This window comes from Molossus molossus, unplaced genomic scaffold, assembly GCF_014108415.1.
Source record: "Molossus molossus isolate mMolMol1 unplaced genomic scaffold, mMolMol1.p scaffold_m16_p_20, whole genome shotgun sequence".
In the NCBI taxonomy this organism is placed as follows: domain Eukaryota; kingdom Metazoa; phylum Chordata; class Mammalia; order Chiroptera; family Molossidae; genus Molossus; species Molossus molossus.
In genome coordinates, this window is record NW_023425356.1 from 37,351,074 (window position 1) to 37,369,588 (window position 18,515).

General features: G+C 37.1%; 1 protein-coding gene across 3 annotated transcripts in view; it reads left to right on the top strand.

Annotated features, from left to right (window-relative positions):
• Positions 1 to 18,515, top strand: part of PPP2R5A (protein phosphatase 2 regulatory subunit B'alpha) — a 72,981-nt gene that overhangs the window by 42,476 nt on the left and 11,990 nt on the right. For all 3 annotated transcript variants that reach the window (XM_036273605.1, XM_036273606.1, XM_036273607.1), the window contains exons 4-8: positions 8,098 to 8,190; positions 12,328 to 12,458; positions 13,834 to 13,893; positions 14,770 to 14,878; positions 15,515 to 15,568. In XM_036273605.1, the coding sequence (XP_036129498.1) occupies positions 8,098 to 8,190; positions 12,328 to 12,458; positions 13,834 to 13,893; positions 14,770 to 14,878; positions 15,515 to 15,568 (447 nt within the window). The remainder of the gene's footprint in view (positions 1 to 8,097; positions 8,191 to 12,327; positions 12,459 to 13,833; positions 13,894 to 14,769; positions 14,879 to 15,514; positions 15,569 to 18,515) is intronic.

Below are 18,515 nucleotides of genomic sequence, written 5' to 3' on the forward strand. Positions count from 1 at the left end.
TTTTACTCTCACAGTAAATACTTATATGGCTTCTACTTTCCATATACTCTTTCCCATCCCGTCCCCCAATTCCCTGTTTTTGAGAGAGTTGTATGATACCTACACAATTAGAACATATAACTAATTGCATACTATTCTGTCTCCTTTATGCCCATCACTTGTTATTAGTTCTACAGGTAACATTTAATATTTACCATAATTTGTTATGTCACAGTTTCTCTAGCCATTTCTTGGTAATTTGGAGCTCATTTTTTTTTTTTTCCCCATTTTTTTTTGTATAGATAGAGTGGGAGGGAAAGAGAGAGGGAGAAACATCGATGTGAAAGGGACACATCGAGTGGCTGCCACCCTCACGACCCAACCAGGGCCAGGGACAAACTGCAACCGAGGTACATGCCCTTAGCGGGAACCGAACCCGGGTCTCTCTGGACCGCAGGCCGACGCTCTAACCGCTGAGCCAAACTGGCCAGGGCTGGAGCTCATTTTTTAGTAGAAGGGCTCATGGGAACATTACTTGATGAGTTCTTGCATACTTAATACCAGTTTGTCTTTATAGCTTTTATTTTTAAAGATTAACTTGATTTGATATAAAATCCTAGGGTCATCTTTCTCTCTGAGTACCTTAAATATGTTATTCTGTTGTTGTCTGATTTCAGTCTGATTTTCTTTCCCTTTTATAAAGATTTGGTCATTTTGCCTGGATGCCCAAAGGATGTTTTTCCTTTAATAGCCAATAGCTTTCCCAGGCTATATTGGGTGGGACAAAAGTAGGTTTACAGTTCATGTGAAAAATAATACAATCACTAATGATACAATAAACTTTCGTGTACTCACAACTGTAAACCTACTGTTGCCCCACCCTGTACTTAAGTGGTGATTTTTCTAGGTAAATTTTTCCAGTTGAATAGTGTTCTTTACTATAAAAGTCCATTTTTATTTCTAAAAAGTTTGCTTCAGTAATAGTGTTTAATATTTCTTTTGTTCTGCTTTGTTTTTCTTCTTTGGAGATGCCTGCTATTCATTTGTTGCCTTTTCTTTGCCTCTGTATCTCGTACTGTCTCTTGAAATCATTTTTTAAAATCTTTCTTCATTCTGTTGGATTGTTTTTTGTGTTGTTTGTCTTTTGAGAAGGAGAGAGAGAGAAAAATATTGATGTGAGAGAAACATCTATCGGTTGCCTCCTGTACATGCCCAGACTGGGGATAGAACCTGCAACTCTTTGGTCCGTGGGCTGATCCTCTAACCGCTGAGCCAAACCAGCCAGGGCTCCATTCTCTACATTTTCCAGTTACCTTTTATCTTTTAGGGTTTTTTGTTCTTTTTTTTTTTTGGTTTACAGAAGTAGGAAGACCAGCCCATACATTGAACATATGTGAAGTTTGCTATTTTATTAGAGAAACGAATCCATTGCTTGCAGTATCTATTCTTTGTAGCACTGTTTCTTAGATTCTTGGAGCATATTATTTCTTCATACAGAAGAACATCAAGAAACTTCAATGACTACAGAAGTAGTCTCTCAACAACTATGATTTTCATTAATTCAGTAAATATTTATTGAGCATCTAATGTGTTCCAGGCATTTTTCTAAGTATTAGGGGTAAAATATTGAATAAACAAAATCTCTGAATAAATAATAAATAAATAATACTATGTCAGGGTGTGATAAATACAAGAACAAAAGTAATGCAGGATAAAGGGTATAGAGAGTGACAATGGAGTCAAGGTGGTTTTAGAAGTATAGTCTTAATTGTGCCGTATTGAAGATTTTTAGCTCTGTAGATCATTAGTGTTTCTTCTGTTTGCTTGGGATTACTCTACATGTATTTAGATAAACTTTTGCCATCATTTCTTCCTTGGTGCTAAATTGGCTGCATAATTGCTGCTAATCTTGACTGGTCACTTAATGGCTCATTGTCAGGTAAACGATGCAGATGAAAACTATGTAATAAATAATGTATTGATGCTGGAGGGAAGAGGGAGCCAGATGTCTCTGACACTCGTGGGCAGGAAGTTCTTAAGACATCTTTAGAAAATGAATTTTCTAAGACTTGCATGGGAGAATGGATGGTTTTTATTGGCATGGAATTATACTACTGGGGTTATAAAGTCCCATGTCCCTCAGTCTAGTCCTGGAAGAGGGTTTAGCAAAGCCAGAAGTAAAGCCAAAGTCCAGAGTGTCCGTTCCATGATGTAGCTAGGTTCAGATTAGGGTTAGTATAGTCAGTACATTAGTCCATTATATGGAGTTCCACATGGCCGTGAGCCACACGGAGGGTGTAGGGCATTGTAGAAAGAGTGGGAGGGCAGAAGGGCAGCTTTCCTTTGTATAGGAGATTAAATATTCATAGGTTTCGAGTCTGCAGTAGCTACACCTATTCTAGCCACTGACTTGTTTCCAGGTGTGATGGACAAGTAGGCACCTCCTAAGGCATGTAGGTGCCTCTCATGTCATTTATACCCTATTGGGCATGCCTCTAAATTGCTTTTGTCCAGACCCTTTCCCCATGTGGGGAATAGACCTGGAGTATTAACTGCAGCTTCCTGGCAAAGCTGAACAAATAACATGCCTACATTGTCTGGTCTTTTCTTTATTCCTTTCCTATTAAATAAAAACCAGGTTATTGCGCCTGTAACAGTATCTGATAGGCACAGGTTTCAACAGTGTATGTGATTTAGAGACTTCATTTTGATCTGGAGCTTGATGCCATGTACGTTTCCAAAGGACATACTGTTACTCTTAAAACTATTACGGTTTAAATCCTATATTTCAGAAGCAGATCTTAAGAGGTAGAAGAGTATATAGGCTAATGCATGCCATATATTTGTCTCATGTTTAACCTGGTCTCACCTTACTACAAATCTTAACTTCTGCTGAACTGGGGATCTGCATAAAGATTCCGAGTCTCTGGTTCCATACCTACCAACCCATACCCTATACCACCTTCTTCTCAAAACATGTTCTACCTTTCTATAAAAGCCCTCCTCTTTCTTGGCTTATCCAGTCTTATTGAATGCAGGACTCTAGTTACATGTCCTTCTTCAAACTTTTCCTACTGATCTTATACAGCGTTACAGCCCTCTTCTAAATGGTTCCTGCACTCATAGTCTGTGCTATATAATTTTTGTGTATATACCATTTTATATGTTTTTAGTTTTGTCTTACCTTTCTAACAAGTGAATGAATTTTTTTTGGAGCTGTACCATGCCTGATATTAGTTCACACTATACGTTTAAGGGAACATTTGTTGCTCTACCCACAGCACTCCTGACACCAGCTGTGTGGATTTTCTACACCACTTCTCTGTGAACACTTATTCATAACTACCCAGAATTAGCACAGACTCCACAGGTTAAGTACAGGCTCAGCCCCACAAGACTGCCCCCCACTTCAGATGGCAGTCATGAGTCTGGACCTCCCATACTTTTGACCAACTAGCCATGAATCGGGGTGGGGGGGCGGTTCCCAGGATCCATACCTTGGGTTCAGTAATGTGCTATAATGACTCACATCTCAAGAAACACTTTACTTGCTGTTACCAGTTTATTACAAAACATACAACTCAGGAACAGCCAAATGGAAGAGATGCATAAGGTAAAAGTATGGAGAAAGGGCTTGGAGATTCCATGTTAACACCACTCCCAGCACCTCAAAGTGTTCACCAACCCAGAATTTCTCCAAACTCCTTTGTTTAGGACTTTTACAATGGTTCCCTTAGGTAAGCATAATTAATTAAATCATTAGCCATTGGTGATTGATCTCAGTCTCCAGCTCCTCTACCCTCCCTGGAGGATGGGGGTTGAGGTTGAAAGTCCCAACACTAATTAGGTTGGTTCTTTTTTTAAAAAATCTTTATTGTTGGATGTAAAATGTATTACAGATGTTCCACATTTTTCCCCCATCGACCCCCTCCTCCCCACTCTCGCCCCCCTCCCACCTTTTCCCACACTATTGTCTGTGTCCATTGGTTATGTATATAAGTTCTTTGGTTTATTTCTTCCCACCCCCCCAACCCCTTTCCCTTTGAGGTTTGTCAGTCTAGCAATGAATTTGTGCTTCTTAATCCCTTCATCTTTTCCACCCATTCCCCCAACCCACCTCCCAACTGGCAACCAACAAAATGTTCTCTGTGTCTATGAGAATGTTTCTGTTCATTTTGTTTGTAGATTCCATTGTTGATAGATCTGTATTCATTGCCATTTTGTTTGTTCATACATTTTATCATTTTCTTTAAAAAGACCCTTCATCATTTCATATAATAACGGTTTGGTAGTGATGAACTCCTTTAACTTTTTCTTGTCTGGGAAAGTTTTTATATATCCATCGATTCTAAATGACAGCTTTGCAGGATAGAGTAATTTTGGGTATAGGTTCTTGCTTTTCATCACTCTGAATATTTCTTGCCACTCCCTTCTGGCCTGCAAAGTTTCTTTTGAGAAATCAGCTGACAGCCTTATGGGAACTCCCTTGTAGGTAACTAGCTGCCTTTCTCTTGCTACTTTTAAGATTCTCTCTTTGTCTTGAACCTTTTGCATTTTGATGATGATGTGTCTTGGTGTGGGCCTCTTGGGGTTCATCTTGTTTGGGACTGTCTGTGCTTCCTGGACTTGTATGTCTGTTTCCTTCACCAAGTCAGGAAAGTTTTCTGCCATTATGGTTTCAAACAGGTTTTCGATTTCTTGTTCTCGCTCTTCTCCTTCTGGCACCCCCAAGATGCGAATGTTGGCACGCTTGAAGTTGTCCCAGAGGCTCCTTACACTATCCTCATTTTTTTGGATTATTTTTTCTTTTTGCTGTTCTGATTGGGCATTTTTTGCTTCCTGATATTCCAAATCGATGGTTTGCTCCTTGGATTTACGTACTCTATTATTGAAGCTGTGTAAATTATTCTTTATTTCAGTTAATGCCTCCTTCAATTCTGTGTATCCATGATTTTTAACTGGTCCTTTTTTATGCTCTTGAGGCCCTCCCTAAGTTCACTGAGATTCTCACTAAGTTCATTGAGCATCCTTATAAGCAGTATTTTGAACTCAGTATTTGTTAGGTTGCTTATCTCCATTTCGCTTAGTTCTTTTATTGGGGTTTTGTTCTGTTCTTTCATTTGGGACCTGTTTCTTTGTCTCCTCATTTTGACTGCCTCCCTGTGTTTGTTTCAGTGTATTACTTAATGAGAGGTATGGGGCTAGCTGAGACCAGATGCTGCTTGTTTGAAAGAATTTAGGAAACACCTGAAGCAGGATCCAAGACAGGCCAATCCTATGGTTAAGCAAGTGGCAACAGCTTGGGTGGGCTTTAAAGTTGGGTGGGCTTTAAAGTTGGGTGGGGCAGGGCGGGGCGGGGCCTCAGGGAGTCAACAGGGCGGGGCTACCAGTGTGAGCCAGGTTGCTGGAGTCCCAGATATGGCGGCTGTCTGCCGCCCCAGGGAAGGGCTCACCAAAGGAACAAAGGCCTCTGACAGCACGTTTGTCCCGGAGAAAGCCCCCTCTCCAGCCCTCGCTCCAGTGCCAAACAGCTCAGTTCTTCCCTGTATGTCTCTGGCGCCCCTCGAGCTGCCTCCCCTCCAAGCTTAGAGGGAGAGAGTCCGATAAGTCCGTGCGCGGGCCCTTTAAGGAGCTGCCTGGGGCTCCAGCCGCTTCAGCCTCCCTGAGCCTCAGTTACCGCTGGTTTTTCCAGCCAGAAGTTATGGGGACTTCTCTTCCTGGCACTGGAACCCTGAGCGGGGCACCTGGTGTGGGACGGGGACCCCTCAGTCCTCAGGAAGGACCGTACCAGCCGTGGGAGCCTCCTGATTTTTATCCGCCACACGTGGGTGTAGGACCAGCCTGTAGCGCCACCGCCGCCCCTTGCGCCTCTGCCCCTCCTACCAGTCTGGATGTGACTGCTGCTTTAATTTCGTAGTTGTCGGACTTCCATTCAGCTTGATTTCAGGCGGTTTTGAATGATGGTTGTTCTGTAGTTTAGTTGTAACTTTGATGTGTTTGTGGGAGGACGCAATACCGCGTTTACCTACCCGCCATCTTGACCGGAAGTCTAATCAGGTTGGTTCTTGTGATAACTAGTCTTCATCCTTCTAAAGTCACCTCATTAACATAAGCTCAGGTATGGAAAGGGGCTTATGAAGAACAAAAGATACTTGTCTCACCCCTTATCACTCAGGAAATGCCAGGGGTTTTAGAACTTTTGTGCCTAAAACCAGGGATGAAAATCAAATATGTATTATTATTATACCATAGTATCATGGTATTGGACCTGAAAATAGGCACTAAGCAAGTTGTGCCAGTGAAACTACTTAGTAGTCATGAGACTGTACCTAACTCTTCAGAGGACTCTGTGATTATTTTTGTGTATCTTTTTTTACATATGTGTACCCCAAAGCAAATTTTCTATATAGTTGGTTAATTAGAAACTTATAAATAAAAATCAAATAGATATCAACTTCTATGTTATATCCTTAATTCATACTTAACATTAAAAATTAGATAATAATTAGACCAGATAGGCATCACTCTTTGCCAGATAGGCAAAGATGCATCAAACAAAAACAGTATTTAGTGAGATCTCTAAATTGTTGTTAGCTTTGGTATATTACTGAATTTGTAGTAGTAAAAATGTGTTTTTCTGTGGGTGAATGATAGGGCCCAAATCTGGTAATGCTTTTTTATGTTGTGAGGTCTGTAAATTTAGTGTAGCAGTTGTTTTTTTTCCCCTTCTCCCTTCTATATGTGGCCTAAATGTTTATTGAATGACTATTTTTACTTTGGGATCTAATCCTTTTTACTTTTAGGGTGTCAAATTCATATGCAGTGTAATTGCTAGTAAATTAAGGCACATTTTGGGCTATACTACTGCCTTCCTGCCTTTTATAGCTTTTAGGTTACAATAAAAAACTTGAGTGTATTTGCCTTTTTTTTTTTCTGAAAGACAGAGTAGGTGTAATGGAGGCAAATTGAACTGAATGAATAGTACTTTTCTGATTTGTGGTAGCAAGTGAACTTTTGCTATTTTAAGGTCCTGGCACTTTTTAAGTAAAAGTCCTGCTATGACTTCTAGTTTATTCAGTGTACAGACATTCCTTCCTGACCCCTGTATTTACGTAATTTGGCTCATTATTTCCCAAGTGTGGATAAGGTATGCTGGTTTCAATTTAATTTTCCCTCCACTATAGTTTTAAATTAAGACTTGAAGTTTTTCTTTTTTTATTGTTATTGATTCACTGCCCTTTACAATCCAGTTTACTGTTAGCTGGATGGAGGTTTCTGATTCTGTATTTAACAAACTCTGGAGACTAAATGGAGGTAGTTTAGTCGTCCACTAGAGAAAAAAAACATTTTCCCAGTGAATATGGACTGCAAAATAGTCTCCTTAATTAAATATTTAATAGGCACCATCTTCATTTTCTAGCTCCTGTAATTGAACATTTCAATGAGTGATGTAAAGCAACAAATAATTTTCTAAATAAGACCTGGCCGGTGTGGCTCAGCGGTTAGAGCTTCAGCCTGTGGACCAGAGAGTCCTGGGTTTGGTTCCTGCTAGGGGCACGTACCAAAAAAAAAACCAAAACACACAAAAAAATAGATAAAAGCCCTGTATAAGAATAGCAAGAATAAATAAAGGGTTTTAAAATAAATAAATAAACAAACAAAAATAATAATTCTCAAAATATACCAGCTTGGGAGGCCAAAATGTATATGTTTAGTTTTTTGGTTTTTTTTAATTCTCACCCGAGGACATTTTTCCATATTTTGTTCAGATAGAGTGGGAGGGGGAGAGAGGGAGAAACATCGATGTGAAAGGGACACATCGAGTGGTTGCCACCCGCACGACCCAACCAGGGCCGGGGACAAACTGCAGCTGAGGTACATGCCCTTAGGGGGAACCGAACCCGGGTCTCTCTGGACCGCAGGCCTACACTCTAACTGCTGAGCCACACCGGCCAGGGCTATATTTAGTTTTTATAAAAATTGTTACAACTTGTTACTTTCTATTGATATCTGAAATCTCCCTACTTGTTGGTAAGGGAGATGTGTTTTTGGTGTGACAAAATTTAGGGTAATATTTTATAGGCTTCATCTTAACTTTTATTTTACTTTCTCTCATAGTTGGTATATGAATTCTTCTTAAGATTTTTGGAGAGCCCTGATTTCCAGCCTAGCATTGCAAAGCGATACATTGATCAGAAGTTTGTACAACAGGTAAGGAATTCTTATGTCTTAAAATTCTTAATGTTCATTTCAGCAATGGTTTATTAACTTGTGATTAAAATAATCTTTCAAAACTATAATGGTTAATTTAAATTTAACAGCACTTAATATTCTTGCCAGACAATTAGGATAAAAATGAAATAGCTTTGAGAATACAAGAGTATTTTTTTTTTTTTTTTTTTTAATCCTCACCCGAGGACATTTTTCGATATTTTGTTCAGATAGAGTGAGAGGGAGAGAGAGAGAGAGAAACATCGACGTGAAAGCGACACATCGAGTGGTTGCCACCCACACGACCCAACCAGGGCTGGGGACAAACTGCAACCAAGGTATCTGCCCTTAGCGGGAACCGAACCCGGGTCTCTCCGGACCGCAGGCCGACGCTCTAACCGCTGAGCCAAACCGGCCAGGGCAATACAAGAGTATTTTAAAGAAAAGATGAGCTTCTAATGAAGTCAATCAAATTATCCTATCCAATCCTAGATTCCCAGCTATTTGTTAAAGACCAGAAAAGCAAGCCTTTCTGCAATCTCTGAGAAAATTTAGTTATGACCATTGTAACCCTTATTATTTTTTTCATTAATCCTCACCCAAGGATATTTTTCTATTGGTTTTTAGATAGAGTGGAAGGGAGATAGGGAGAGAGAAAGAAACACTGATGTGAGAGAGACATCGATTGGTTGCCTCCTTCACAACCCTGACCAGGGCTGGGGATTGAACCTGCAACCCAGGTACATGGCCCTTGACCTGGAGTCACACCTGAGACCCTTTGGTTCTCGGACTGACACTCTAACCACTGAGCCAAACAGGCCAGGGCATAACCCTTATTTTTTTAATTTTAAGCCTTTATACTTGAACTTGACATGTTTTAAGCATGACAATGAAATGACAAAGGAGAAAATTGAAATAAATAGGAGTTGGGGCATTAGGCTCCTTTCCTGTCAGCAAGCATCAGTTACCTTTCCCTTTCCACCTTAGGCATTCTAGCCACCCAGTTCCTAAACCACAGATAAAATGAGATCTTTAAGAAGAAAAGGAGATAGAGTTAAACATATGTGATACCTTCTTTCTTTTTATAAATTGGTTATTAGTTATTTTTGGAACCTACATACTCAAAATTAATATCTCAGAATGTGTTCATTTTTATTATTTTCAAAATCTTATTCATGTGGAATTGGCTGCCCCTAAACAAAATTGAGAGGTAGACCAAATTCTTCTCTTTTGAAATACTTGTCTGTATGTAAGGTCTCATTGAGAATTTGATGCTCTCTTCTTCTAGAGTTATTTGCATGTTAAAGAAGGGTAGAAGATGGGTTAAAGGGAATCAATGAACCCAGTGATGAGGCCAGGATTAAAATTACTACAAGGACCCTTCCTACTTTCTACCACCATTGTGTATTTCCTATGATAAAGATTCTACAAACATGAGTTGACATATTTGGAGTTCTTTTTTGGTCGTTTATAACTATCCCTAACCTCATACAAACTATTCTGACTAGTTGCTATGAATGTATCGCTAAGTGAAGAACTTTATCAAGAATATGTCCTTTAGCCATTCAAGTAGCTCTTCATGAATAGTGAAGAAATATTAGGTGTGTGTTAACAAGTAAAATGTCTGTTTCATTCACAAGTAAAAATCATTAAATGGAACTGTTACTTTGGTAATTGCAATTGAATGCATATTCATTCTGTAGCTCTTCTGTGCTGCAAAAGGAATATAGTATATTAAGGAACTCTAGTAATGCCATATTAAATTATATTGAAGATAATAGCAGCTCAAGGGGAACAATTGCCTTAGTGTTGTTTCCTCAGTCTGGAGCTTGAGGTATTTCAGTTGCTGGATTATTCAGTGGGTTTGAGGGGGAACAAGAATAAAAACTAGGCCCTGGCCGGTTTTGCTCAGTGGTTAGAGCGTCAGCCTGTGGACCAGAGAGTCCCGGGTTTGGTTCCCACTAAGGGCACGTACTTCGGTTGCAGTTTGTCCCAGGCCCTGGGTGGGGTTGTGTGGGTGGCAGCCAGTCGATGTGTCTCTCTCACATCAATGTTTCCCTCTCTCTCTCTTCTTCCCTCTCTCCCTCCTGCTCTGTCTGTAGATGGAAAAAAAAAGAATCAGGCTCATGGGTTTTAAATTACCCTTAAAAGCACAGTTAGATAAAAGTATCAGAGCCAGAATAAGAAAGTTTCCTGAGTACTAGTTTTGTGTGTGTTTCATTGTGTTAATATATCTAAATAGATTATTTTATTTAGAAAATATTTCAAATAGGTTTCTTTAAATAGATTTGACACTTAGCTCACAACTATTATCTAGTTTAATATTTTTCCCAAGGATCAACTTGCTTTAAATTGTATTTGTTCTTGAGTTAGACATGACCACTTTAATTAAGGGCCCCTTTTATTAATTCCAAGTAACCCAACATCAGAAACTTGGATGTGAGTGTCTTAAGTGAGTAGTTCAGTCATTTTTAATTAGAATAATTTGAACTGAATTTATTAGGTATATTAACACAAATTCTCATGTTTCATGGATGGTTTTGCTGGAGCCTCATCTAGTACTTGTGTAACCTCATTAACAAAGAATGCAAACTAAGCAAGACACCTGTTTAGGGGGATATAAACATGACAAAAGGCATCACTATCTTAAAAAAATATCCACTCTGATAGAAGAGATACACATGGAAACAATTACATATAACTCAAGACAGAATGGAAAAAGAACTTCTGATGAAGTTCAGAGCTTGCTGTCTTAACTGTAATTATCAATACCAAAGTATAGAACATACAATTCTGTGATGACTTCATTCTTTAAGAGAGATTATTTAATATTTTTTGTTAAGAAACTCCAATATTTCACTTAAAATATGGTAATACTTTTTTCAGCAGAAGAAATTAGTTTCTTTACCATTTTAAAATAGAAATTTGAGCTTTTGACCAAAATTTTCAGACCTCTTTATCCTGCCTTTGCTGAAGAGCTGTGTAAAGGTATAGGAAAATGATTTGGCCAACTTGAACTAGTTTAAAATTTCCCAGCCATTTTCTAAGCTGATGTTTGTTTGTTTATTTAAATCCTCATCTGAGGATATGTTTTTATGAGAGAGAGAAAGGGAGAGAAACAGTGATTGGTTTCCTCCTGTATGCACCCCCATTGGGGACTGAACCTAGGTATGTTTCCCAACCTCCAACCAAACCCAAAACCTTTTTTTGGTGTATGGCATGACACTCCAACTAACTGTGCCACCTGGTCAAGGCTGCTAAGCTGACTTTAAATGAAAATCTGTGGTCTTATCTTTTATTTCTGTGTTTTTTCATGACCTTTACTCTGTTAGCATGTATCTGACATGCTATCCTGTTAACTAAATACTGATTTTTGAGCTGCTGGCATGGTGACTCTTGGATTTTTTTAGTGTAAAATCACACAAAAAAAGCAGCTTTGGTTTATATAAATCTTTCTAGTAAATTGGAAATATGCATGTGTACATGTATTTAATTTTGTTTATTTAATGACTTGCAATCTACAAGCTTTAAGATGGTTGTATATAATTTTGACTTACTATCGAAAAGTATTAAAAATCTCTTAAATTTCGCCCTGGCTGGTTTGGCTCACCAGTTAGAGTGTCAGCCCGCAGACCAGAGTCTCCTGGGTTCGGTTCCTGGTTGCAGTTTGTCCCTGGCCCCGGATGGGATTGTGTGGGTGGCAGTCGATGTGTTTTTCTCACATCAGTGTTTCTCTCTCTCTGTCTTCTCCCCTCTCTCCCTCCCGCTCTGTCTGAAGATAAATGCAAAAGAAAAAAAAAAACCTCTTAAATTTCAACACTGTAAAGTTATGGGCTATGTTTAGTAGTCAAGAGTAGGATAGAATTTTAAAATGAGTGGCAAGGCAAAAAAAAAAAAAAAAATCCCCTTTTGGAAGTGTTTCTTATTTATTGTGTCATTTTTTGAAATGAGATAAATGAAAAGAAATTATTTCCTAAGCTTTTCTTTAGCTTCACTAGTAAAATCAACCTGATAAAGCAGAATCTTTAAATTTTTTAAAGGAGGTTTATATAGGTTTTCTTAAAAATCAATATTAGAATAAAGTGGAGTTTTAGCTCGATTATTTTTAAAAAGTAATTTCTCAGCTTTTTTTTAAAGCTCCTGGAGCTTTTTGATAGTGAAGATCCCAGAGAACGTGACTTCCTGAAGACTGTTCTGCATCGAATTTATGGGAAATTTCTTGGATTAAGAGCATTCATCAGAAAACAGATTAACAACATTTTCCTCAGGTAAATTGGTCATCTGTTCATATATAGTGCTTTTTTACCCCTACTTTCATATTTTCTTTTTATTCCAGTCCTTTAGGTTAACTTTTAATATCTGAAATCTAGAAATTTAACTGCTCTAGTATCTGAGTCATTTTTAGCCCATTTTGTGGACATCATTTGACTGCATCTAACTTTGTAGAAATTTACAACCTACTTTTCATCTAAGTGATCCTCGGACAGAGTGCATGCAGCAGGTGGCCCTTTGATGTTTCTCTCTCACATGTATCTCTCTCTCTCCCTGTCTTCCCCCCACCCTCTCTCTAAAAGTTTTTATAGGTAATACTAATGTTACTCATGCGTAAGATTTATTGTGAGGAGAATTTGTCTAATTATTTATTTCTTCGAGTTTTTTGTTTGGAAAATTTGTAAGTACTATTTAAATTAGTAGCTCTTGGAAGTACTTTGATTTTCTAACAAAGCTAACTAAATTTATATGGCGCCTATCTTTTAGCTACTTTATAAGTGATAGTCTATTTAGTTGCTTCAGAATAGGAGATTTCACTTTAATAGCCACATTTCAGGTTTGGTGTGTTTGTTTAAATCAAAGATTTGAAAAAATTAGACTGGCATTTTGACACTGTAACAACTAGAGACAGAGCATCTTTCTCCAGTTTTGTGTCATCCTCTCCCTGTCCTGTGTTCATTTGAGTTTGAGTCCCTGCTTTAAAGGTGATCTTAATTTTGGAAAGCTAGGCAGCCTGTATAGTTTAGGTTTAGAGAAATTCTGAATAAAGGTGGCTTTATTACATATGGGTCCTTTTCTCTTAGATTTTCCTGTGGGTAGAAGATTCATATTTTAAAAAGTAGTTCCTTGAGAAAACCCATCTTTCTCACAAATTTTTAAGTAAAATAAAATATTCCTGGTGAAATTATATTCTGTTATCTTAACATATAGCAAGTTTTAGCAAAAGTATATGCTTAAATAGGAAATATTAAAAAGTATCTGGTTTAGCCCTGGCCAGGTGGCTTAGTTGGTTGGAATATCATCCATATACTAAAAGGTTGTGGGTTCAATCCTCGGTCGGGGTGTATCCGGCAGGTGGCCCTTTGATGTTTCTCTCTCGCATGTATCTCTCTCTCTCTCCCTGTCCTCCCCCCACCCCTCTCTCTAAAAGTCAATAAACATATCCTTGGGTGGTTTAGTAGGAAATAGACTTTCTTTTATAAGACTGCTAAGGAACTGATTTGGGGCAAAATAGTTTGCAAGGAATTTTTACAGCATGCTTGTACAATTCTTATAGTTGCCTCTTGGGGTTGATTTCTTTACCTCCTGTCTCTTTCTCTTAGTATTCTGATGTTTGATTTTTCACTACATCTATCTTTATTTTAAATTCAGGTTTATATATGAAACAGAACATTTTAATGGTGTTGCTGAACTCTTGGAAATATTAGGAAGGTAGGTCAGTTTTATTGTTGTTGCTCTTTTTAAGAATTAAGTGACTTTGAATGTTTTATGTGTTAAAATCTTAGCCAGGGCTGGAGAAATTATTTCATATTTTAGAATTTAAATATAGAATGCAAGACATCATTTCTCAACTGAATTCTTATTATAGTTTTTTGGACGGTCAGCATATTAAATACTGCCATGCAAGACATCTGTTTCAGAATAGGCCTTCCTGCTTTTGAAGCTGTGGCATGTTTTATGCCTGATCTTGCCAGACTGCCTCAGAAATTTATAGGATCTGATTGGGAAGAGATGAAATAAGCTATAGTGAATCTTTGATGAAGTTACAAGAACTCTTGTTCATATGTTGATAGACCATTCCTCATCCATCTGTTCTTTTTAGAAGAAACTACAGCTTTTGATTTTAGTTTACATGAACATTTTGCCTGACTTTTTCACCACATAGCATTATTAACTTGAGAGATGTTTAATTGTACTAGAGAATGAATATGGAGAGATTTATTTCTTAGTTTAAGATCCTTCAATAAAGTATGAGAAACTACCCATTTACTTCAGAAAATATTGAAAATCCTTAACACTGTGATATTGACTCTCCTGTGTCTTTAGGGAGGAAAAATAAAGTGATAGGCTTTTATAGAAAATGATGATAGAAATTACTTTCTGGGACATAATTGGCAGTCCCTAGTTTTCTTTTGGGATCATTGAGTGACTTAAAGACTTCATAGTAATAGTCTGTCTGAAGATGAGCAAGTAATTCAACACCAAGATTGAAGCAGAGTGCTGTTCCTTATACACTCATGGATAATAACTTTTAGAAATAAAGTAGTAACTACTTAACCCTTCCCCCTGCCTTTTTTTCCCCTCCAGTATTATCAATGGCTTTGCATTGCCACTGAAAGCAGAACATAAACAATTTCTAATGAAGGTTCTTATTCCTATGCATACTGCAAAAGGATTAGCTTTGTTTCATGCTCAGGTAAGTTTCAGAAAAATTTCAAAGAAAATGAATATTGTTTTAGACTGATATAATGGCAGAGAATTGAGAAATACTGAGGTGGCAATTTTAAGTATAATTAAGCAATTTGCTTTGTAAGTTGGCCAAAGCAAATTTTTATTATAATTTAAAAGTATTACGTTTAGTAATATTAAATAAGTTCAATGCACATTGTGTATAGATGTAGGAAAGAAAATATCGAGCTCTTTTCTAGTGCAGGCCCTGACCATTAATTAACTTACATGGCGTTGAAGAAGTCCCACATAACTGCTGAGTATTCTGTAGCTGTGAAAACCTAGTCAGTCTCCTCTATTAATACTTAGAGAATAATATCATATTAGCATAGGCATACACGTAGAAAAAGTAAAATGTTAGCTCTAGTCTTATTTCAATTAACTTTATATTCAGAAATTACTACTGAAAAATGAACATCTTTTTTGAAACTAAAAGTTACTTTCAAGGTTAAATATTTACACAATTGTGAGTATATTAATTTTTATATGAGATTAAGCTAGAGTTTAAATGAGGTAGGCATTTTTGTTAGCTAAATATAAAAACCCTGCATCACTGAATGTTACTTCACTCAGTAACATTTATAAACTGTCTCTTCCATTTTAGCTAGCCTACTGTGTTGTACAGTTCCTGGAGAAAGATACAACATTAACAGAACCTGTAAGTGGTCTATTTTTGTTCGTTTACATTGTAGCGTTTCATTGTACCTTTCTTTAGACTGTTGTATACTGTAATAAAGTTATCAAACAGTAGTAGTAATAATGTACTTCAAAGTAAAATCATTTATAAGGAATGTGAGATTAATCTACAATTTAAAGAATAGGGTTGGGAAGGGGAGTTCTCATGAGTTATGTGTCTTGAATAACTTGAATGTAGATTAATATTAACATATAGTAGTTGAGATGTGTGATGACAGGATCAAATGACTACAGTGAAATTTTATATACATGTTATCTTCACTGATAATCTTTTTAATCTTCATTCATCTTTTAAAATTAAAACATACTGTGGAAGTCCAAAAATTATTCCCTTGAGTTTTTTGTCTTTAGAAATAGGATCTTCCCTCTTACTAATGATAAACCGCATGATAGGGATTGAAAATACCTCCTTGCCTTTGGAGCTTATCTTGGAATAAAGGTTGTTTACTTTATGAGTCAGCATAGCAATTCAGTATTTGAATTCTGTTTACTACTTGACTATAATATGAAGATTCAGGAGAAAATAAAAATGTTATCAAGAAAATTAACTGAAGATTCAAGAAAAAAGATATGGCAGGGAGAAATAGAAAAGTAGAAAAGAATAAAAAAAACCTTTAACCTTGGTGAACTGAAAATTTTGAGAGTGCTTTCTAGGTATCTTAAATCTAAATATTTAAACTAAGCCTGGCTGGTGTGGCTCAGTTGGTTGAGTGTCAACCCATGTACCAACAGGTCTCTGATTCTATTCCTGGTCAGAGCACATGCCCAAGTTGTAGGCCTGATACCCAGTGGGGTACATGCAGGAGGTGGCCAGTTTGATGTTCTTCCTCATCGATGTTTCTATCTCTCTCCCTCTCACTTCCTCTAACTCAATAAAAGAAAAAAAAAATTTAAATATCCAAACTAAGAGTTCTTGAAGCACTGCAAAAGGTTTGAAGGATTTAAACTGTAAAGGAACAAAAGATATTTTCCCCACTCTCTGATAGTTTGAGTTTTTAGACTTTTAGATTTGTTAAGTCTTTCTGAAAACAGCTAAAACCAGTTTTTAAAGACCTACCAGGAGAATTCGAAGCCTGCCCAGTCTTTCCATGAAACCACCTAAGCTTCTGGAGGATTAAAACTTAATACAAACCCATTAACTCTCATTAGAATTGAGATGAAGAAAATCTGTAACATTAACTGATGGCTTGTGTTTGGTGAATAGTAAAGAGATAAAAGTTAAATATATTAAATTAATATGGGGTAGATAGGGAAAATGGATGATTTTTTTTTTTTATCCTCACCCGAGGACATTTTTCATTTTTTGTTTAGATAGAGTGGGAGGGAGAGAGAGGAAGAGAGAGAGAAGAGAGAGAGAGAGAAAGAAACATCGATGTGAAAGGGACACATCGAGTGGTTGCCACCCACACGACCCAATCAGGGCTGGGGACAAACTGCAACCGAGATACGTGCCCTTAGCGGGAACTGAACCCGAGCCTCTCTGGACCACAGACCAACGCTCTAACCGCTGAGCCAAACTGGCCAGGGCTAAAGAGGGATGATGGCTGGCCAGAAATCTGGCTTAGATGAGTTGGGTTAATGGAAATAGAAGCAGGATGAGGAGATTAGATCGTAAAGTAAATATGCTGACAAAGAAAAATGTTTTTCAATTCAAAAAGATCTGTAGATATAAGAGATTTTGCAGTTTCTACCATAGGCTATTCCAGCACCAAAATTATGGCCATGTTACTTGGTTCTGAGCCTTACTACTAATTTTCTGGAAATCTGGCATTCATATCAAAGCTTCCTAAAAATTATAAGTCAGAGCTTTGGTAGTTTGTATTACATTTATATGTACCTAAATTTTGTATTGAAATGATTTTCTGCAATGGAAATTATTTTATTTGTTTATAAAAGTAACGTGTGTTCATTTGGTTCACACAATACAAAATTATAAAGCACAATGTGGAAGAAGTTCCTTGAAATCTTGTCCCCTAGAGGTAACTATATAAGTGTGAATATATTTCTAGAAATGTTTTTCTATATTTATGTGTGGGTTAAACAAATGGTGGGACAGTGTCTGACCAGGTTTTTTTTACCTCTCAATATAATGTGGATATCTTTCCATATGAATCTGCTTCATTTTTTCACTGGTAGCATCAGATTCCATTACGAATTACCCTAACACATTTAGTCAATTTTCCATTAATGGGCACTTATATTATTGGAGTTTTCATTGTTACAAACATGTTACTGGTTGAAGGGATGTTTTAGGGTGTCGGATTTGTTCTGTGTCCTGTGGCATTGGTTACAAAAAAATCTTTGTGTGTATAAAACCCTTCAGAACTGTACACCAAAATAAGAAAAATTTTACTGCATGTAAATTTTTTAAGCCAAATTATTAAAAATAAAAACGTTGGCTGGGCCAAAGAGTACATGGAAATTTTAATATATTCCAATTTGCCTTCCACAAAGTTTGAGCAGTTTAACATTCCAATCCAGAGAATAAAGATGCCTGTTTTCCTTCACCCTAGCAGAACATTGTATAAAATTTTTTCTTATCAAATAGGTAGGAAATATATATATATATTTTTTCATTATTACAGGGATTGAGCCATCCTTTTATATGGTTACTGGTCATATTTCTGTGTCCTTTGCATACTTTCGATCCTTTTCCTATATTTTGCAAATATTTTTTGTCCATTTGGAGTTTTTCTTTTAACTTTGAATATACAGTCTTTAATCTTTGCCCTAAAGAACTAAAAAAATGTTATGTAGTGGAATGTATTCATTATGGCTTCTGGCCTTGCTGTCATGCCAAGAAAAATCCTTTTACTCTTTGAGGTTATAAAAATATTCTGTAGTATCACATTCTAGTTATTTTATGGATTTAGTTTTTATCTGTAGAGACTTTATTCCATCTATAATTG